The sequence below is a fragment of the Mchenga conophoros genome, linkage group LG5, assembly GCF_057382185.1.
Source record: "Mchenga conophoros isolate Kocher_MC1m ecotype Shallow Benthic linkage group LG5, M_conophoros_male_GT1.1, whole genome shotgun sequence".
Taxonomy (NCBI): Eukaryota; Metazoa; Chordata; class Actinopteri; order Cichliformes; family Cichlidae; genus Mchenga; species Mchenga conophoros.
In genome coordinates, this window is record NC_140530.1 from 6,350,732 (window position 1) to 6,373,945 (window position 23,214).

The 23,214-nt window shown below is 44.5% G+C and overlaps 2 protein-coding genes across 5 annotated transcripts in view; both read right to left on the reverse strand.

Moving 5' to 3' along the window:
* The window catches only part of cdk18 (cyclin dependent kinase 18), a 73,852-nt gene that overhangs the window by 18,441 nt on the left and 32,197 nt on the right, over positions 1-23,214 (reverse strand). For all 4 annotated transcript variants that reach the window (XM_085272939.1, XM_085272940.1, XM_085272938.1 and 1 more), the window contains 4 exons: positions 10,595-10,731; positions 4,199-4,330; positions 4,048-4,104; positions 822-936 (listed from right to left, as the gene is read on the reverse strand). In XM_085272939.1, the coding sequence (XP_085129065.1) occupies positions 822-936; positions 4,048-4,104; positions 4,199-4,330; positions 10,595-10,731 (441 nt within the window). The remainder of the gene's footprint in view (positions 1-821; positions 937-4,047; positions 4,105-4,198; positions 4,331-10,594; positions 10,732-23,214) is intronic.
* LOC146573656 (uncharacterized) lies at positions 11,971-21,902 on the reverse strand. Its single transcript, XM_085275432.1, has 3 exons — positions 21,635-21,902; positions 19,522-21,469; positions 11,971-11,983 (listed from the first exon to the last, which is right to left on the reverse strand). Exons 1-3 carry the CDS (start codon positions 21,900-21,902, stop codon positions 11,971-11,973), a joined length of 2,229 nt encoding a protein of 742 aa, XP_085131558.1.

Below are 23,214 nucleotides of genomic sequence, written 5' to 3' on the forward strand. Positions count from 1 at the left end.
GGTCTAAAGCTAGCAGCTGTGTGTTGCTTTAAAGTTTGCATAGCCACTGTACAACAAAAAGAGAGCTCTTTGATCCTTCTCATCAAATTTAACACACATGCATGTACTGATTTTTTTTCATGCTACTTTATACTCCTACTTCACTGTTTCCACACAAAGATTTTGTGTTTTGAGTTTCTGATATATTATGTTCATTTAAGTTTCACTCACTGTTACTATTTAATGAGTTCCCTTTTACTTATTTTCTTTGGCTTGCATTCCCTTTGGATTCTTTGGACATTGTAAATTGTTCAGATTAAATTTGCACTTAATGTCTGTTTTGAGTTTGATTTTGCATCTTCTGCGTCTTGCATTTGGGTCTGCAAGATCTTTCCACATCTCAGCCTAAGAGACAGAATAAAATAACTAGAACAACTAGACTAGAATAAGAACAAAAATAAAAAATTAATGATGATCAAAATTCCATAACACTGTAAAATCCTGAGACCGTGACATGACTCACATGAGGAACATTTAAATGACCATTTAAGATAATTCAGCTTCTAAAAAGGATCATACATAAGCAAATTCTTTAGCAACATCGACCTGATATATTGAACTGTATCAACAGTTCTGTAGTATTAATTCAAGTTGCTCTGTTACTAATGCTGCAGGTGAATGAAAGGACACGGTGTTATTATTAGACCTACCTGTTCGGTGTGATTACCAAAACTGCAAGTAGAAGTGCTACACAAACACAGCAGCACTGGACTGTAAAGTGTGTGTGTGTGTGTGTGTGTGTGTGTGTGTGTGTGTGTGTGTGTGTGTGTGTGTGCACATACCTTCTCTGATAGCAGTGCAAGGTGCCCCCTCATCGTGCTCCAGCCGGATCTCCTTCAGTGCAACCAGGTTCTCAGTGAGTTTGCTCCGCCCTTTAAAGACTGTAGCGTATGTCCCCTGCACAGAGAAACACCCCGAAGAGCTTACTGATATTCTGATGTTGCTGTACTACAACAAAATATACTAATAAAAAGTACATGTTCACATAGAGACTATGGGTGTGGCACCATCCACACACACATCCACATCACTTATGCACAAATAACCCTTTAATATATTTTCAATCGTTAGCTGTATCCTTGGCTCTTATTGGTATTCCATCAAAAGGAAAGAGCTGAAGTGGTTCAAACATCTGCATGCTAATGGAGTCATAACGGGAATACTGGGAAGCGCAGTGGAACCATCCATAGCAGGATGAAACAATGAAGTCTATAGTTTATGAAAATCCATAACAACAATAACAATTTTTCTTTTAAAGGAACAATTTGATGTCACAATAGGTTATAATGTTATAATAATATCATTTGTTAAAAGATTCCCAATAAAACTTTTCCGTTCTTTTACAAACTGAATTAAGATTTCACATATCGTGTGTGAAAGCATCAACTTCACATCTCGAACAGCCTTTGTCACATTCAATAATTAAATATATATATATATATGTAAATATTGTTTTAGGATCTGATTATTAAAGTTTGATGATTTGTCATCTAGAATAACCTTCCACTGCTGGTTATGTGTAAAGCTAACCATGCTTTTGTGGACCTCCTATCACTATAATTGACAATAAAAGCAGCTCTTCTTGATCTCCTGCCACCCCTGTTATCAGCTGCTGAGCCTTGTGACTCAGATTGATGCAGGCTGCTTCTGCCACTAAACATTCCTCAGCCCTTAAGGCAATAAATGTTCTCACATGAATAGCATGGTATTTAGGTGCTTTCAGCCCATGAGCCCTCTTCATCTTAGGCAAGTCCATGAAATGTAATCCACTTAGCAATTTGTCATGAAGCCATGCCAGAAATCTGGACACATGGGTACACTAGTTTGGCTTGGTATATAAGCAAAGAAGGCACATACTGCATGTGGTACTCATTTTGATACGATGAGCATGGCTGATCACAGACAACGTTATCCTCTGGAGACGTTTATCTGTGGACTTGTTGTGTACACTCATATCTCACTGGACTATGATGTGGGTGAAAATCTATTTCTTGCAAAGCAGCAGTTATAGTGACTGAGGAGAACAGAACCACTGTGTATCTGACTGCTCTGACACGTGATAATGTGACAGCAGTATGTTGCTGATGTCAGTCTGCTGAGTTGATATCATGTCCCAGAGATGGACTACAAAACTCACATCTTTTATACTTTGCCCTGTGCATTGTTTCTGTGTTTTATGAATGGCTGTGTCAACGTGGACAAACCAGTAGCAAAAATCACTTCATTACAAGATTAATTCCCAACCTCTGTAAAGTCTAGTGTGCATTCACAGGAAACATGAAGTGTCATGACACTATGTTAGGTTAACTGAGATTACGTCACTCCAGGCAAAACTGAATAGAGAGTAATCTGTGTTAGAATATTCAAGCTTTGCAAAAACACGTCAGTTCAGATTCTTGTGTTTCTAGAAATGGACGAGAGGCAAATTAACACCATGTGAAATGGAAAAAAGCAGAGTGCTTGGAGCGAGGTTTTTACAGTTAACTTAAACTAAAAACGTAGTTAACTAAAATGAAAATAAAAATGAGACTTTAAAAATATGAAAACCTATTGAAATCATTCTGCGAACTTGGCAAACTAATTAAAATACAACTATGTCCAAAATGATGAAGACTACAAACTCCACTTCATCATTTTAATACAGCTCAAAATCATGGCAAGAAACTTCCTGATTTACATTTCCTGGTTGACTGGGGCCTTTCCTGCATGGTCTCTCTATAATCCAGTTACTTTACTCATTACTTGAAAAAAGTAAGGGATTACTATTGCAAAAAGGTAATTAAATACAGTTACTTTCCCGTAAGCACGCTGCGTTACTAAACCGTGATTTTGTTTGTGAGTGTCTCATGACAATGACGTACGAGCATGCGACATCCATGGTAACAGACATGTGCAGATCAACAATGGATAATATGGAGTGCAGGAGAGAACACGACCATGCAGCGTTTAAAGTGTGGAAGTACTCATATCACTTTGAGTTTTAGTCCGTAAAAAGTGACAAAAACATTAGCGTTTAAAATTATTTAATTTTATATGCAGGAATATGCAGAAAATAGGTTTCAATGTTAAACAGATTTCTTCAAGTCAAACAGTGTTGCATATAACTGCATTTAACGCAATGAATTTTTGCTTGATGCAATGTGCATAACGTTAAAAGATGAAAAGTAATAAAACAAGTTTTAAAAAGATACTTTTTTTCATTTGATTCAGTTTCATATGATGGATTATACAGAAAAAAGGTCTGTTGCTTTATTACATATTCAGGTTGTGTATCGTGCTTTTAAAAAGTAACAAAGTAACAAAGTAAATAATTACTTTTGAAAATAAGTAATCAGTAAAGTAACGGGATTACTTTCTTTGAGAAGTGATCAGTAATTAGGAACTAATTACTATATTCAAGTAACTTGACCAACCGTGAGTACTCTGACCCCTACTCGGAGACATGCATATTAGGTTAACTGGTGATTCCACACTGGTCATGGATGGGAGGTAGATAAAGTGGAGTGGACAGAAGTGCATGAACGTGGCATAACCTTTCTGATTGGTCAGTAAGGTTGAAAAGCACTATACAAATTCCAAATTACTTGAAACAACAACTACGTAACACGACGGCAAAGTGTTTAAAGTTCACCGGTGGGTTTAACAAATTGTACAGAGTACAAAACGTGTATTAACATCACATTGTAACCTGTAAGATAAGAAACGGAGCAGCAGCTTACATGATAACCTTCTGTTGATGGTTTGTTTTTGTAGTGTGTCACTATGAAATATTGGACGGCACTATCTCCTTTCCTTTCACAAAGGGTTGCCCTCTGATAAAAGAGGTAATACAGGAAGCAATGATGCCATTTCAGGTGTTTAGAGAATTCACCCAGCTCTTATTATGGCTGCTATGCAGATGTGTCCACGTCATTTCACTCGTTTCAAAGCCTTTATAAGCAAAACTGAGTGTTTAACCTATGTGTATGTTCTTAATGAAACATGAAAACTGTTACTGTTACAACTTACCTCACCCAGTTTGCCAAGCTTAACGTATGTTTCCAGTTTCCCAAATCCTATGTCAGACTAGGAGCAAGAAGAAAAGCCAATAAAGTCACTAAAATGAGAAAGTTCTATTAAAAAGGCAGACAAACATGGCAAAAACAGACACATCACTAACCAGTGAGGCGCGTCGAGACATGCGACTGAGAGGTTTGCAGAGCGGTGAGTTTTCATTCTCCATCTGCAACTTCTTCAGAAACTCTGGAGGCAGGCGGATGTCCATTGGCAGGGACATGCGCTTACTAACGTCCTGCAAGAATAAAAGTGATTCATAAAAACTGTACGTTCTCATTTCCAAGTGCTTCGAGGGACTGATCCTGGCACAAAAACCGTTCATGCAACAACACCATCATACAATTTGCAGTTGACACAACAGTCATCGGTTTAATCGCCAGCAATGAGGAGACTGCATACAGGGAGGAACTGCTAACCCTGTCAGCTTGGTGCTCCACCAGCAGTCTCATCCTCAACACACGGGTCCATCTAACAAGAGAACTGACCTGACCTCAATAAGTAGGCTGGATATTTCTTGGAGTGAATATCCTTTAGGCCTTCTCTTGGTCTCCACACACCTCAGCTGTCATCTGTAATCCACAATAATGGCTTTACTGTTCCCGAAGGCTGCGGAGAATCTGTACTTTTTGAGCCATTGTCATTAATACTGTTAATTCTTTTACCATTTATAACTATTATTATTTTTAAATTACGTCATTGCTTAACACTTTTTGTCTGTTTATTTTCACTCAGTCCAATTCACTTGTTAGTCATGTCTGCCTTCAAAATACAAAGTCCACACAATGCTACACAACCGACATCACACAACCTTATTAAATCATGCCAAAGTCAGACTGGGTAAAAATAGTGGTTGGAAACTGCGGCACTACCACAATTATTTTGACCGTGTGCAAAGAACATGCAGTCTTGTTGCCTTTCAAATGGCTGCTTCAAAGATGGGGACCAGATCTGCGATGACTCTCCAGTCAGTTGCCACCTTCCGAGTGTCTTTAGAGCATCAGGACTGTGATGAAGCAGCAATAAGACAATCAGTCTGCTATCATTCTGTGACAGAATGGGATCAAACTGGCAATGTGTTTGTGATAATACAGGGATTGAGTCTAGTTACTTGGCATGTAGTTGTCTACATTCATAGAAATTCATATTAAACAGAAATTAATTACTTGCAGCCAAAACCTCAAAGATCTAGTAAAAGATGGAAATCTCCCCACAAATAGGCAAAGCGGAGCTATGGGGAAAAACTAGAGTCACAGCTACGACAGTGTGACTCTAGTCGGACTATAAACGGACTATAAACGACCGGTTGATCTGATATCCTCGTGTTGGTGTTGTTCCCAGATCATCATACTAAATGTTGTTCCAGGATCAACATTGCAAGTGACCAATCAGAATGTTGTGACGTCATACTTTTGCGACTTCGGGAAAAACTGGCGTAAAACAAAAAACTGTACTAAAGCTGCGTGAAACCGCCTCTGTCCGCCGATCAACGGACCCTGACCCTTACCCTAACCCTTTAATAAACAGTAAGCAGAATTGATATTGTCCTTGCAACATTGGAATTTCATAAATGCACGAATGGCTTGGCGTGCAAAGGAATAACGTCACAACAATGTGATTGGTCACTTGCAATGTTGAACCTGGAACAACATTTTCATGATGGTCTGGGAACAACACCAACACGAGGATATCAGATCATCCACAAACGACCAGCTTCTTCAATGATGAATGCCGATGCTTCACTGGCTGATGAGCTGAACACATTTTATGCTCGCTTCGACGCCGCAGCAATTAAAACAACAAACGGCTGCGCGCGCTCGGAGTGCACCAGTGAAGACAATGCATTCATCATCACAGAGCATGCCGTGAGGAACACCTTCAGGAGGGTGAACACCAGGAAGGCAGCAGGACAAGATGCAATCCCTGGCCGGGTCCTTAGAGCCTGCGCTGACCAGCTAGCACCGGTGTTCACAGAGATCTTCAACCTCTCCCTGGCCCAAGCTGTGGTTCCCACGTGCTTCAAACAGTCCATTATTGTTCCAAAGAAACAACAGCCCGCTTGCCACAATGACTACCGTCCAGTAGCACTGACTTCAATTGTGATGAAGTGTTTTGAAAGACTGATGAGAGATCACATCACTTCTTCACTTCCTGCCACCATCGACTCACTTCAGTTTGCTTACCGGACTAATCGTTCCACAGACGATGCCATATCTCACCTGCTCCACACATCCCTGAGTCACCTGGACACTGGCAGAGGGAATTATGTTAGGATGCTGTTCGTGGACTACAGTTCAGCATTCAACACAATAATTCAATCTAAGCTTTTCACCAAGTTGACGGATCTAGGACTCAGCTCATCACTGTGTCAGTGGATCCTCAACTTCCTCACAGACAGACCCCAATCAGTGAGGGTGGGAAAACAAGTCTCCCCCTCCATCTCACTCAGCACTGGAGTGCCTCAGGGCTGTGTTTTAAGCCCCCTGCTGTACTCACTGTACACTTATGACTGTGTAGCCACATCAGACACCACCTCCATTGTCAAGTTTGCTGACGACACTGCTGTTGTGGGCCTGATCTCCGACAACATCGAGACGGCCTACCTGGAGGAGATTAGGAACCTGGAGACCTGGTGCCAGGAGAATAACCTCCTCCTAAACATCAGCAAGACTAAGGAGCTGATCGTGGACTTCACTACAAAGCAGGCGAGGAATTACAAACCCCTCATCATCAGTGGCACGCCAGTTGAGAGAGTGGACAGTTTCCGATACCTGGGTGTCCACATCACTCAGGACCTGTCATGGTCCTGCCACATCAACTCCCTGGTTAAGAAAGCCCGTCAGCGTCTCTTCTTCCTCAGAAGACTTAGAGACCTCCATCTGCCACTGAAGGTGCTCAAGAACTTTTACTCCTGCACCATCGAGAGCGTCCTGACGGCAAACATCTGCACCTGGTTTGGGAACAGCACCAAGCAGGACAGACGAGATCTGCAAAGAGTGGTGCGCTCAGCCGAACGCATCATTCAATCAGAGCTCCCTGACCTGCTGTCCATCTACACCAAGCGGTGAAAGTCCAAAGCTAGGAAGATTATGATGGACCTCTCCCATCCCAACAATGGACTCTTCTCACTGTTGAGGTCTGGGAAGCGCTTCCGCTCCCTTAAGGCCAAAACAGAAAGAATGAGGAGGAGCTTCTTCCCCCAGGCTATTCGGGCCCTGAACCAGGTGTAGGACTGGACTCTCCCAAACACGTCACTATAAGACTGGACTCTCACACACGTCACCACACGCACCACCACACATTTCCTATAATCCTATAATTCCTATAATTTATAATCCTTATCTTTATAATCTTTTCTGCTATTTGCACATTTTTTACTGTAAATTTCTAAGTTAATTTGTAAATTTTGTAGTAAACTGTAAATTGTAAATATTGTAAAACTTTTCTTCTGTCATGTAATGGTCGGGCATTGTACAGCTACATGCATTTCACCCCCATGTCATACTGTGTATGGTTGTGTGTGTGTGTGACAAATAAAATTTGAATTTGAATTTGAAATAGTTATATAGTTACTACAGGATGATTTCAATTCAATTCAAGTCAGTGTTGTATAAAGCACCAATTCACAACAGTCATCTTAAAGCACTTTACTGTACGGTAAAAACCTAAACATTAGAAAGAAACCCTAACAATCAAACAACCCCCGTATAAGCTCCTCCCTCCAGGCTCAGGGAGGAGCTTAAGTGAGACGTTGGGGAGCGGGGGGTTAAAATACATATCAGATTTAATATGTCCTACATACACACTTAAATAAGGCAGTGCGCATTTATTATAGGTTAAATTCCATTTTGCTCTTTTGCATGTTAAAATGAAAGAAATGACACTTTAATGAAAGCATAAAGTGAAGTAACTGCGCTGCTATTAAACAGTCATTAATGACTGCCCTTGAGCAATTTACTCAGTCGTTTTTAGTAACTGCAACATGACGTGTAATTAAAGAGTGTGTGGTCAAAAAGTGTTACTTGATAAGACAGCACCCACACAGGGGCTATTTGGATTTACTGCAACTCTGCTCAGACTGAAGGTGAGCAGAGGAGTGCCGAATCCATGAAACGATCTCTTATTAAAGCACATTAATTAGTTACAGTATTTAAAGCCTTTTATTAGAAAGAGCTGCACACAAAAGCTGTCCAAGTCTGTGTAAGCTCGCAGGCTGCAACCTATTTCTGTCTTCTCACTGAGCACTCATTTCTCTCGTGGCTTCGCTCGACTGTCTGTGCTGTGTGGCGTGAACGACTTTTGCTCCACGGGGACTTTTTCTGCAAAGGTAGAACTGTGAACTCTCACATTTTCAATAAAAATGTCTGCTGCAGCGCGCAGGGTTAAAAGCTTCTGACTCATCTCACTGAGCCCACGGAGGTGGAAATGGAGAAATAACTCGTGGGGAGGAGGACATCTCCTCGTGTAACTGGTGATATCTGCGTCTGGCTGATGTTTCATGTTTTTAATATGCACTCCAACCTAGACAGTTTCCTTTCAGTCAGTTGGCAAAACACAAATTAGTGTGAAAGCAGCGTGTGAGATGGAAGGCATTACAGGAATCCAAACCCTACCATCTATTATATTACAGTTTTTCTGTAGTGCTGTGACACGACATGTTTTAGCGCCTCACCTCTGAAAATGCTTTTCACGAAAGAACTCATACACACAGCAAAGTATTGATTTTACATCAAAATCAAATCGTTGCATGAATAATTCACTGCCATCAAAATGTCGTCTTCCTTTGAGATTCTTTAAACCAGGTATTTCAGTGACACTGAATACTCTACAACAGCGGTCCCCAACCCCTGGGCCTCGGACCGGTACTGGTCCGTGAGTCGTTTGGTACCGGGCCACGAGAGTTGAGGCTCAGGTGTGAAATGTATGGTTTTCAGGGTTTTTAATTCGTTTTCAGCGTTATTTTGTTATCGTTTTTATCGTTACCTCGGTTTTCCTGGGTTTTTCACGTGTGTTATGAATAAATCTTATTTTTTTCGGTACCAGTACTAGTTTTATTTTGTTGTATTTATCCGCGACACCTTAAAGGCCGGCCCGTGAAAATAATGTCCGCATAAACTGGTCCGTGGCGCAAAAAAGGTTGGAGACCGCTGCTCTACAACACTTAGATATCCTCAAATACTCTAAGTATTAAGAGTTTTCTCAGTTTCTTTTGTTCAGTTCTCAAATGACAGATGAAGGTTTTAAAAGAAGCTGTAAAATCCTTCAGAACAATTCATTACCTCTGCACATAAGAAGGAACATTTGCCATTCTGTTATCATCCAGATTTCTTTTTCTAGACATGATGGATTTCAGTTCACATGAGTTTCTTTGTTATTCTAGCGATCAGTTTCCATTCGTCCCTTGTCTGGGTTAAGTTCGTGGAGGCAACAGTCTGAGCAGAGAAGCCCAGACTTCCAACATCCCGGCCACCTTAACCAGCTCATAGTGTCGACAGATACGATCTCTCCAGCTTGTAATGGGTCTTCCCTGGGGCTTCCTCCTGGTTGTTGTCAGATACCCAAACTACCTCTGCTGGGTCCTTCTGATGACGAAGTTATCAGTTTTAATCTTTATAGTTTCACCTTTCAGTAAAACTTCCTGATGGAATTAATGTGATTCACTCCATGGTCCCTGCTTTGACTGCATTGTTATTAGTGCTTCCCTTTCATCTCCTTCCGTCTTGTCTCTCCTTCAGTGCCTTCGTCCTTTCTGTCTCTTTGTCTGACATCTTTTTTAGTGTCAGTCTTCACATCTCATCTTCATGTTGCTGTGTTTTGGACCTTTGATAATTTTACTTTCTGTTTTTGTCTCCTTCTGTTGTGATTGTCTGCCCTGCTCTCATCTCCTTTTCTATGACTTCCTCTTCTTCCTGTCTTCTGTGACTCAATGTATATATTGTCTCTGCCAGATCATCTGGTTGTCCACTCTACAGTCACGTGGCAGCACATTTTTCCAGCTAATGTCCAAACACTGTGTGGTTTATGATTGATTAACAGTTTCTTGTAACCCTGGTCGAGTTTTTATTGGACGTTTAATCATTTACAAACATGCTGTAAGTGATGATTTATAGACTACTATTTATGCATCATTGCTAAACCACAATAATTCACAGAACAGACACAGTGTAACACGTTTAAGCAACAAATTCATAGAAAATTAAACCAATCTGTTTTTGCATGTTAATCCACAGGCTTTGAAGTTTTATGATTCATTAAAAAAAATTAAAAATTCAATTTTGGACTGTAGCATGGTTTTTGCATGCTGTGACACATATAGGCAAATGGTACAATGATTTGTATCAGTGTAGTAAGGAGAAAACAACAGATAATACAAACATGCAGGAGATTGATGTGGCGCGCGCACACACACACACACACACACACGCACACACGCACGTCTTATAATTCCACTGCACTGGTTTATTTACTGTACTGTAATACTGCAATTTGAGTTTTTACTTACCTCCATGGAGAAGCGTCTGTGCTGGGCCTTGCTGTGGTAGTGGAGGTGGGATGGAGACTGAGCTCCTGGAGTGGTTGGTTCAGGGCTCACTGGGCTGACATCATGAGATGGAGGACCCAGTCTGTCTGGAGTCAGGCCTGACAGAGGGGAAATATAATCAACGGTGGTGGGCCACCGAAAACTCTGAGAACAGCTTGAGATCTCAGTGGGATACGTTGACAGAACAGTCAGCGACTGGCACCTTAGCTCCTGTAAAGCGTCGGCATTCATTGAGTTTAAGCAGTAATTCAGTTTGGGTTTCTCTGCAGTCGTGGTCCTTTAATCACACAACTACAGCTGACTTTCAATATCAAGGGAAAACATCCATCCCCAACCCATGTAATTAAGTCCCACTTCAAAGCTGTACATCTGACCCTGATATCCATGTGTGCACAAATCTGTGTTTTTCCCAAGAAAACTGCCTTCTCCTTTTATGTTTAAAACTCTGCTTATGTACTTTAAATGCATAAGCATTTAAACTTTAAATGAAATAAGGACGTTTTTTTAAAATGCCCAACTAAACGGCATGTTTACAGGATGGAACAAAAGAGTATTCGATTTTATGGATATTTCGTCTTCCATTTGTGTGTGTGACTTTATTTTTTACAACCATTTTGATGAGACTTAAAGTTTGAATGTTGACCTGATTTGACTGACAGCTGTGCCAGCACAGGGGTAGTAGCTCCTCACTGTCCATAAGCTTCATCTCATCTGCAGCCTCCAGGCATGTGTATGTGCATTAAAATACAAAGCGCCCCTGTTTCCATGGAGATACTGCTTAACAAGGGAAGCAGGTCTCGTGTTAAGGAGGAGGTCTCAGACAGTAGGTTTCTTCCTAGCTTCCGCACAGCACACACTCACATTTATATGCATACATGCTAAACATTTACTGTGTAACTATGGCCTTTCTCAACCTGCCTACACACACCCAGCTCATTCATATATGCATACACATATAAAAAGATAACGCAAAACTAGAGGCAGGTGCTCAGATTTGAGCATGCCTGGTTGGGTTTGATGCAACGTTTTAACAGCACCGCAGAGAGGCTTTTAACAAGCCATGCTATGCGTTGTATTCAGTGACTGTCTAAATGGGCCGGGGGGATGAAATGACAACCTGTTTGCTGGTCATTTGAATATCACAGCTACAGCACTCCTTTGATCTCTTGATGCTAATTAGGGTCGGTGAAGGTGACACTGATATGAACACGCGCTAACAAAGTGTCACATTGCTGTGAAATATGGATGGATGCCTGCTAGAAATCTTGTTAGAAAAAGGACAATCCAATATGGTACGCAGCATGATGTTTTTGTAGCATTTCCATCTCAAACTGTGCTCATAGTGAGAGGCTGAAATAGGAACAAATGAGCGGGGAAAGAAATACCTTCAGTACTGACTTGGACATGTTAGATTATTTGCTTTTCATCAGTGTTGCACGTCGTCTGCACAGACAATTGACTGAGATGAATTTCTAATCTGGTATAGCTCCTTAAGGGAAAACACTTGACATTTAAATATCACACTTATACAAAAGCATATTCAGCAAAGCGGCTTTAAATTATCCATTAAAACAAAATCACTCTCACGTAGTTTCATGCAAACAAAAAAATATTCCTGCAATGTAATATAATAATTTTATAATGACAGAAAACAGCACTGAAAGTGTGTGTTTTTGTTCATGTGTGCATGAATCTATAGGTTACGCTGATGAGCTGATTGTACTCCGTGATCAGGGATTGTAATCGTCTCTGTTTGATGCTGCAATGTTTTTTTTAAAAAAAAACATGTAATAGAAACCAATGATTTGACAGGATACACTACATTAAAACTATTATAGTATGGATAGTGGGATCTTATAAGTTGAGCCTTTATTGACATCTTTATGACAAAGTACCATCGTATTACTACAATGATAGAGACAATTTACCAAAACAACATATATTATGCAACATATACTACACTGTCCTGCACTATTGTGTTTCACTATTACAGCGCTGTAGTATAGGTCTATATGTATAAGTAATTTTTCATCAGGTGTTTTCAGTCCTGTTGCCACACGTCTGTAAAATCATTCAGTTATTCATGTAATTGATTGTATTTTAAAAATAGACACGCCAGCTCATGTTTGCATGAATTATTTGACCACTTATACACTGCCAGTCAAAAGTTTGGACACACCTTTTCATTTAATGGGTTTTCTTTATAGATACAGTCATCAAATATATGAAGCAAGATATATGTGGCAAAGAAAAAAATGATCAATAACTCTAAATATGTATTATATTTTAGATTCCTGAAAGTAGCCACCCTTTGCTTCGTTGACAGTGCTCCAAACCGTTGGCCTTCTCTCGATGAGCTTCATGATGTAGTCACCTGAAATGGTTCTCCCTTCACAGGTGTGCATTGTCAACTGTTACAATTTATATTATGGAAAGAACCAATCAGAGAAATGAATAAAGAGAAATGACAGTCCGTCATTACTGCCAGGTCAGTCTGGAAATTTTCTAAAACTTTGAATGCGTCCCCAAGTGCTACAAGGAAACGGGGTCACATGAGGACCGCCCCAGGAAAGGAAGACCAAGAGTCAGCTCTGCTGCTGAGGATAAATTCATCCAAGTCACCAGCCTCAAAAAGTTAACACAAGTTAACAGCAGCTCAGGTTAGAGCCCAGAAAAATGCCACACCGAGTTCCAGTAGCAGACACATCTCTACATCAACTGTTCAAAAGGAGACTGTGAATCAGGCCTTTATAGTCAAATAGCTGCTAAGAAACCACTACTAAGGAAAAGCAACAAGGAGAAGAGATTTGTTTGGGCCAAGAAACACAAGGAGTGGGCATTAGACCAGTGGAAATCTGTGCTTTGGTCTGAAGAATGCATGTGTGTGGCGCTGTCACTTGGTGTTTGCTCGCTCTGAGGTAGAGTATCACTTCCTGTTCCTGCTCAAACACAGTGGTGTTTCTGAGTAGCTTATTTGCTTAGCAATTTAATTAACAACTTTTAAATACATTCTTTTTCATAGTATAATCTTCACGTGCTTCATCCGAAGCACACTTTCTGTGTACTCACTACCTACAGTGGGGCAAAAAAGTATTTAGTCAGCCATCGATTGTGCAAGTTCCCCCACCTAAAATGATGACAGAGGTCAGTAATTTGCACCAGAGGTACACTTCAACTGTGAGAGACAGAATGTGAAAAAAAAAAAAATCCATGAATCCACATGGTAGGATTTGTAAAGAATTTATTCATAAATCAGGGTGGAAAATAAGTATTTGGTCAATAACAAAAATACAACTCAATACTTTGTAACATAACCTTTGTTGGCAATAACAGAGGTCAAACGTTTACTATAGGTCTTTACCAGGTTTGCACACACAGTAGCTGGTATTTTGGCCCATTCCTCCATGCAGATCTTCTCGAGAGCAGTGATGTTTTGGGGCTGTCGCCGAGCAACACGGACTTTCAACTCCCGCCACAGATTTTCTATGGGGTTGAGGTCTGGAGACTGGCTAGGCCACTCCAGGACTTTCAAATGCTTCTTACGGAGCCACTCCTTTGTTGCCCGGGCGGTGTGTTTTGGATCATTGTCATGTTGGAAGACCCAGCCTCGTTTCATCTTCAAAGTTCTCACTGATGGAAGGAGGTTTTGGCTCAAAATCTCACGATACATGGCCCCATTCATTCTGTCCTTAACACGGATCAGTCGTCCTGTCCCCTTGGCAGAAAAACAGCCCCATAGCATGATGTTTCCACCCCCATGCTTCACAGTAGGTATGGTGTTCTTGGGATGCAACTCAGTATTCTTCTTCCTCCAAACACGACGAGTTGAGTTTATACCAAAAAGTTCTACTTTGGTTTCATCTGACCACATGACATTCTCCCAATCCTCTGCTGTATCATCCATGTGCTCTCTGGCAAACTTCAGACGGGCCTGGACATGCACTGGCTTCAGCAGCGGAACACGTCTGGCACTGCTGGATTTGATTCCCTGCCGTTGTAGTGTGTTACTGATGGTGACCTTTGTTACTTTGGTCCCAGCTCTCTGCAGGTCATTCACCAGGTCCCCCCGTGTGGTTCTGGGATCTTTGCTCACCGTTCTCATGATCATTTTGACCCCACGGGATGAGATCTTGCGTGGAGCCCCAGATCGAGGGAGATTATCAGTGGTCTTGTATGTCTTCCATTTTCTGATGATTGCTCCCACAGTTGATTTTTTCACACCAAGCTGCTTGCCTATTGTAGATTCACTCTTCCCAGTCTGGTGCAGGTCTACAATACTTTTCCTGGTGTCCTTCGAAAGCTCTTTGGTCTTGGCCATGGCGGAGTTTGGAGTCTGACTGTTTGAGGCTGTGGACAGGTGTCTTTTATACAGATGATGAGTTCAAACAGGTGCCATTCATACAGGTAACGAGTGGGGGACAGAAAAGCTTCTTACAGAAGACGTTACAGGTCTGTGAGAGCCAGAGATTTTCCTTGTTTGAGGTGACCAAATACTTATTTTCCACCCTAATTTACGAATAAATTCTTTACAAATCCTACCATGTGGATTCATGGATTTTTTTTTTCACATTCTGTCTCTCACAGTTGAAGTGTACCTCTGGTGCAAATTACTGACCTCTGTCATCATTTTAAGTGGGGGAACTTGCACAATCGGTGGCTGACTAAATACTTTTTTGCCCCACTGTAAGTTATAGCCAAAGTATTCACTCACTGTCTCTGTACTGTTTCGCTAGCTTAGCTTAGCTCGTAGCCGACTCGTTAGCACCATGGCTACTTCACCTGTCCCTCCTGCACTTTCTTGCTCATTGTGTCAGATGTTTAGTTACTCCTCGGCCCCCTTTAGCAGTAATGATATCTGTAACAAATGTAGCATATTTGCAGCTCTGGAGGCCAGGATTACTGAATTGGAGACTCAGCTTCGCACCCTTCATTCACCCATAGCTAGCCAGCCCCCTGTAGCTGGTGCAGCCGAAGATAGCGTAGGCCCCGCTAGCTGTTCCCCGGCAGACCCCAAGCAGCTGGGGAAAGAGGGCGGCTGGGTCACGGTGAGGAGGAAGCATAGTCCTAAACAGAAGCCCCAGGTACACCACCAACCCGTTCATGTGTCTAACCGTTTTTCCCCACTCGGTGACACACCCGCCGGGGGTCAAACTCTGGTAATTGGTGATTCTGTTCTCAGACATGTGAAGCTAGAGACACCGGCAACCATAGTCAATTGTCTTCCAGGGGCCAGAGCAGGCGACATTGAAGGAAATTTAAAACTGCTGGCTAAGGGTAAACGTAAATTCAGTAAGATCATAATTCACGTCGGCAGTAATGACACCCGGTTACGCCGATCGGAGGTCACTAAAATCAATATTGAATCGGTGTGCAACTTTGCCAAAACAATGTCGGACTCTGTAGTTTTCTCTGGTCCCCTCCCCAATCAGACCAGGAGTGACATGTTTAGCCGCATGTTCTCCTTAAATTGCTGGCTGTCTGAGTGGTGTCCCAGAAACGATGTGGGCTTCATAGATAATTGGCAAACCTTCTGGAGGAAACCTGGTCTTGTTAGGAGAGACGGCATCCATCCCACTTTGGATGGAGCAGCTCTCATTTCTAGAAATATAGACAAATTTATTAAACCCCCCAAAATATGACTATCCAGAGTTGGGACCAGGAAGCAGAGTTGCAGTCTTACACGCCTCTCTGCAGCTTCTCTCCTCCTGCTACCCCCCCAAAAACCCATCTCCACAGAGACTGTGTCAGCTCCCAAACAGACAAAAAACAAACTAAAAACCAGCAACAAACAACTTAAACATAAACAATTACAAAGAAAGAACAATACAGTATCCACATCTGAACCAAAGAGTAAAACAGTGAAATGTGGATTATTAAATATTAGGTCTCTCTCCTCCAAGTCTCTGTTAGTACATGACTTAATAATTGATCAACAAATTGATTTACTCTGCCTTACAGAAACCTGGTTGCAGCAGGATTATTATGTTAGTTTAAATGAATCAACACCCCCGAGTCATTCTAACTATCAGAAACCTCGAAGCACAGGCCGAGGGGGCGGTGTGGCAGCAATTTTTCACACCAGCCTATTAATTAATGAAAGACCAAGACAGACTTTTAATTCATTTGAAAGCCTGATGCTTAACATTGTCCACCCCAGCTGTGAAACTCAGAAACCAGTCTTACTTGTTATCATCTATCGTCCACCTGGGCCTTACACAGAGTTTCTGTCTGATTTCTCAGACTTTATATCTAATTTAGTTCTGAGCTCAGATAAAATAATTATTGTGGGTGATTTTAACATCCATGTAGATGCTAAAAATGACAGCCTCAACATGGCATTTAATCTGTTATTAGACTCAATTGGTTTCTCTCAAAATGTAAAAGAACCCACCCACCACTTTAATCACACTCTAGATCTTGTTTTAACATATGGCATAGAAACTGAACATTTAACAGTGTTTTCTGAAAACCCTGTCCTGTCTGATCATTTCCTGATAACATTTACAATAATTGATTACACAGCGGTGGAGAGTAGACTTTATCACAGTAGATGTCTTTCTGAAAGCGCTGTAACTAAGTTTAAGAATATAATAATATGAAGCGCCTTGAGGCGACTTTTGTTGTGATTTGGCGCTATATAAATAAAATTGAATTGAATTGAATTGAATTAATCCATCCACTGTTATCATCTTCAATGCCCCGTACCAACATAGAGCAGAGCAGCTATCTGAACGCTACCCCAACAGAGGTCGATTATCTTGTTAATAATTTCACCTCCTCACTACGTACGACTCTGGATACTGTAGCTCCTGTGAAAACTAAGGTCTCTAATCAGAAGTACCTGACTCCGTGGTATAATTCTCAAACACGTACCCTAAAGCAGATGACTCGTAATCTGGAGAGGAAATGGCGTGTCACAAATTTAGAGGATCATCATTTAGCCTGGAGAAATAGTTTGCTGCTTTATAAGAAAGCCCTCCGCAAAGCCAGAACATCTTACTATTCATCACTGATTGAAGAAAATAAGAACAACCCCAGGTTTCTCTTCAGCACTGTAGCCAGGCTGACAAAAAGTCAGAGCTCTGTTGAGCCAACAATCCCTTTAACGTTAACTAGTAATGACTTCATGAACTTCTTCCTTCACAAATAAAATTTTTATCATTAGAGAAAAAATTACCAGTAATCATCCCACAGATGTAATATTATCTACAGCTACTCTTAGTACCATTGATGTTAGACTCTTTTTCTCTAATTGATCTTGCTGAGTTAACTTCAATAATTACTTCCTCCAAGCCATCAACGTGTCTTTTAGACCCCATTCCTACAAAACTGCTCAAAGAAGTCCTGCCATTAATTAATTCTTCGATCTTAAATATGATCAACCTATCTCTAATGATCGGCTATGTACCACAGGCCTTCAAGCTAGCTGTAGTTAAACCTTTACTCAAAAAGCCATCTCTAGACCCAGCAGTCTTAGCTAATTATAGGCCAATCTCCAACCTTCCTTTCATATCAAAAATCCTTGAAAGAGTAGTTGTCAAACAGCTAACAGATCATCTGCAGAGGAATGGTTTATTTGAAGAGTTTCAGTCAGGTTTCAGAGCTCATCACAGCACAGAAACAGCTTTAGTGAAGGTTACAAATGATCTTCTTATGGCCTCTGACAGTGGACTCATCTCTGTGCTTGTGTCACGGAGCGCTGTGTGGCAGGCAGGAGGAGGACCCAAACGCAAAACTCACAGACACGGGGATGAACTCAAAATTCAGCTTTATTCGCTGGCAGAACAGACATATAAACTAAACCAAACTGGGAAACCATAAACTAAGAACTCACAGAGAGACACACAGGGAGATCCACACAGCAAGAGGGACGACGTCACACTGAACAGAGGGAGACGCAGACAGAAATACACAGAGGGTTAACGAGGGAAGTGGGAGCACACGGGGAACACAGCTGACACAGATAATCATAACGAGACAGGGCAGGAGTGAACACAACATGACGCATACTGACGAGAGACTGTCAAAGTAAAACAGGAAGTACAGAGGTTCAGACAAGAGGAGAGAGCACGGGGAGAACACAGACATAACAGGCTGGGGAAAACATGGAATAAAACACGAAAGGGGACAAGGGCTCATGAATACATAGAGGGGCACACGGGGGGGGTGAGAGTCACAAAGGGAAAGCACACAGGGAACCACATAATAGGGCAACTCAGGAAACAGAACCTAAACAGGGAACTGAATACAAAAATACAAGAAAACTAAGAACACTGGGCCAACATGGCCCAGGACCATGACAGTACCCCCCCCCTCAAGGGCTGGCTCCAGACAGCCCAAACACAGAGAAACAAAACCAAACAGAAAACAACCCAGGGCGGGCGGCGGGGGCCCAGGACGGAGGGCCCGGAACAGAAAACAAAAGAGCACAGCAAACACCGGAGCCCAAGAAAATAACCCAAACACAGAGCAGTTCAGGGGGCCGACCGTGCGCAAGGCAACGGCGGCGACGCGGAAATAGTTCAGGAGGCCGGCCGTGCGCAAGGCAACGGCGGCGACGCGGAAACAGTTCAGGAGGCCGGCCGTGCGCAAGGCAACGGCGGCGGCGAAGGAGACGACGGAGCAGTTCAGGAGGCCGACCGCGCGGAAGGCAGCGGCGGCGGCGAAGGAGACGACGGAGCAGTTCAGGAGGCCGACCGCGCGGAAGGCAGCGGCGGCCCTCCAGTCTCAGGCGTGCTGGCCATGGCCTGGTGGGCGCAGGGCCAGACGAGGCAGCTGATGAGGAGGCTGGACCAGACGAGGCAGCTGATGAGGAGGCTGGACCAGACGAGGCAGCTGATGAGGAGGCTGGACCAGACGAAGGCTCTGAAGAGGAGGCTGCGGCAGACGAAGGCTCTGAAGAGGAGGCTGCGGCAGACGAAGGCTCTGAAGAGGAGGCTGCGGCAGACGAAGGCTCTGAAGAGGAGGCTGCGGCAGACGAAGGCTCTGAAGAGGAGGCTGCGGCAGACGAAGGCTCTGAAGAGGAGGCTGCGGCAGACGAAGGCTCTGAAGAGGAGGCTGCGGCAGACGAAGGCTCTGAAGAGGAGGCTGCGGCAGACGAAGGCTCTGAAGAGGAGGCTGCGGCAGACGAAGGCTCTGAAGAGGAGGCTGCGGCAGACGAAGGCTCTGAAGAGGCTGCAGCAGACGAAGGCTCGGAGGCCGGGCCAGGCGAGGTTGCAGAGGCTGAGGCCGGGCCAGGCGATGACGAGGCGGTCGCAGATGGCGGCTGGACAGGCTCCTCGGGCCCTCCAGCTGATGCGGCGTGAGGCTGAACGGGCCCCTCGGACCCTCCAGCGGAGACAGGAGGCTGAACGGGCCCCTCGGACCCTCCAGCGGAGACAGGAGGCTGAACGGGCCCCTCGGACCCTCCAGCAGAGACAGGAGGCTGAACGGGCCCCTCGGACCCTCCAGCGGAGACAGGAGGCTGAACGGGCCTCTCGGACCCTCCAGCGGAGACAGGAGGCTGAACGGGCCCCTCGGACCCTCCAGCGGAGACAGGAGGCTGAACGGGCCCCTCGGACCCTCCAGCGGAGACAGGAGGCTGAACGGGCCCCTCGGACCCTCCAGCGGAGACAGGAGGCTGAACGGGCCCCTCGGACCCTCCAGCGGAGACAGGAGGCTGAACGGGCCTCTCGGACCCTCCAGCGGAGACAGGAGGCTGAACGGGCCTCTCGGACCCTCCAGCGGAGACAGGAGGCTGAACGGGCCTCTCGGACCCTCCAGCGGAGACAGGGAGGTGCTGGCCGGGCTCACTGGAACCCCCAGCGGACGAGGTAGATGGCGGCGTGGGAGCCGCGGAGTCCTGGATGAGCTCATCCGAGCTTCCAGCAGGAGCTGAAGTAGAGCCAGAGAGGATTGGGACCCCGGGCTCAATGTTAAGCTGGCTAGAAAACCGCACTGCTACGGGGAACTGGGCCAAAGGTTCAGGTGCGAGCTGAGCTGCTGGACACACGGGGACCTGAGCTGCTGGACACACGGGGACCTGAGCTGCTGGACACACGGGGACCTGAGCTGCTAACGGTGGAGAAGTAAATGACTGCACAGGGGACTGAACTAGAGGTAGTGACGGTTGTGGTGCTGGTGGTTGAGTGGGTGACAGTGCTAAAGGAGGCTGCACTGGGGACACCGGAGACTGCACTGGGGACACCGGAGACTGCACTGGGGACACCGGAGACTGCACTGGGGACACCGGAGACTGCACTGGGGACACTGGAGACTGCACTGATGGTTGTAGTGGAGGTGTAACGGGTGAAGGAGTGGCTGAAGTGGCTGTGGGTCGGACGGCTAGTGGCTCAGCTACAGGGTATGGCAACGGCAGGGCTATGGGTTGAATGACTGACTGAGTAGCAGCCTGAGTGGCTGGGTGTAGTGACGGTTGTGGTGGAAGAGAAACAGGTGGTAGTGTGGATGATGGAGCTAAGGGCGACTGAGTGGCAGACCGAACTGATGACTGAAGCGATGGTAGAGGTGAAAATGGAGCTTGTGGTGGAGTTAATGGCTGAGCTAACGGGGACACAGGAGACTGAACTGAGGGTGGCTGCGAGGGAGCTAACGGAGCTGTGAAGGACTGCGAGGGAGCTAACGGAGCTGTGAAGGACTGCGAGGGAGCTAACGGAGCTGTGAAGGGCTGCGAGGGAGCTAACGGAGCTGTGAAGGGCTGCGAGGGAGCTAACGGAGCTGTGAAGGGCTGCGAGGGAGCTAACGGAGCTGGGACGGGCTGCGAGGGAGCTGGCTGAGCTGGGACGGGCTGCGAGGGAGCTGGCTGAGCTGGGACGGGCTGCGAGGGAGCTGGCTGAGCTGGGACGGGCTGCGAGGGAGCTGGCTGAGCTGGGACGGGCTGCGAGGGAGCCGACTGAGCTTCTGGTAGCACAAGAGGTGAATTAGAAGGCTGAATGTCCGGCTGTGGGGTGGCGCGTCGGCGGCGTGAATGCCGTTTCTTTTTTGATGATGGCTCTGACGGGCCGAGCGGCTCCGCATCCGGCCCTTCAGGCAGGTGGGTAGTAGCAGCTGGGGGATGAAGGTGGAGCTCGTTGCGGATTAAGTCCTGTTCGAGTGGGTGGAGCGCACTGAGTAGCCAGGGAAGACCAGAGATTAAACGCTGTAGTTTGGTTTCCACGGCGCGGCGAAATTCCTTTCCCTCATGTTCGAGCCACAGATGCAGGAGTTTTTCCACGGAGTAGATAATGTCCAGACGCAGTTCTTCTGGTGGGTTGAGTGCTGCTGGGTCCATATCTGGTGACGTCGTACTGTCACGGAGCGCTGTGTGGCAGGCAGGAGGAGGACCCAAACGCAAAACTCACAGACACGGGGATGAACTCAAAATTCAGCTTTATTCGCTGGCAGAACAGACATATAAACTAAACCAAACTGGGAAACCATAAACTAAGAACTCACAGAGAGACACACAGGGAGATCCACACAGCAAGAGGGACGACGTCACACTGAACAGAGGGAGACGCAGACAGAAATACACAGAGGGTTAACGAGGGAAGTGGGAGCACACGGGGAACACAGCTGACACAGATAATCATAACGAGACAGGGCAGGAGTGAACACAACATGACGCATACTGACGAGAGACTGTCAAAGTAAAACAGGAAGTACAGAGGTTCAGACAAGAGGAGAGAGCACGGGGAGAACACAGACATAACAGGCTGGGGAAAACATGGAATAAAACACGAAAGGGGACAAGGGCTCATGAATACATAGAGGGGCACACGGGGGGGTGAGAGTCACAAAGGGAAAGCACACAGGGAACCACATAATAGGGCAACTCAGGAAACAGAACCTAAACAGGGAACTGAATACAAAAATACAAGAAAACTAAGAACACTGGGCCAACATGGCCCAGGACCATGACAGCTTGTCCTGCTAGACCTTAGTGCAGCATTCGATACTGTCGACCATAATATCCTATTAGAGCGATTAGAACATGCTGTAGGTGTTACAGGTACTGCACTGCAGTGGTTTGTATCATATCTATCTAATAGACTCCAATTTGTTCATGTAAATGGAGAGTCTTCTTCACACACTGAGGTTAATTATGGAGTTCCACAGGGTTCAGTGCTAGGACCAATTCTGTTTACAATATACATGCTTCCCTTAGGCAGCATCATTAGAAGACATAGCATACATTTTCACTGCTATGCAGATGACACCCAGCTCTATCTGTCCATGAAGCCAGATAACACACACCAATTAGTTAAACTGCAGGAATGTCTTAAAGACATAAAGACCTGGATGGCCGCTAACTTTCTGCTTCTTAATTCAGATAAAACTGAGGTTATTGTACTCGGCCCTGGAAAGCTTAGAAATATGGTATCTAAGCAGATTCTTACTCTGGATGGCACTACCTTGGCCTCCAGTAACACTGTGAGGAACCTTGGAGTCATTTTTGACCAGGACATGTCCTTCAATGCACATATTAAACAAATATGTAAGACTGCGTTCTTCCATTTGCGCAACATCTCTAAAGTTAGAAATATCCTGTCTCAGAGTGACGCTGAAAAACTAGTTCATGCATTTATTACTTCCAGGCTGGA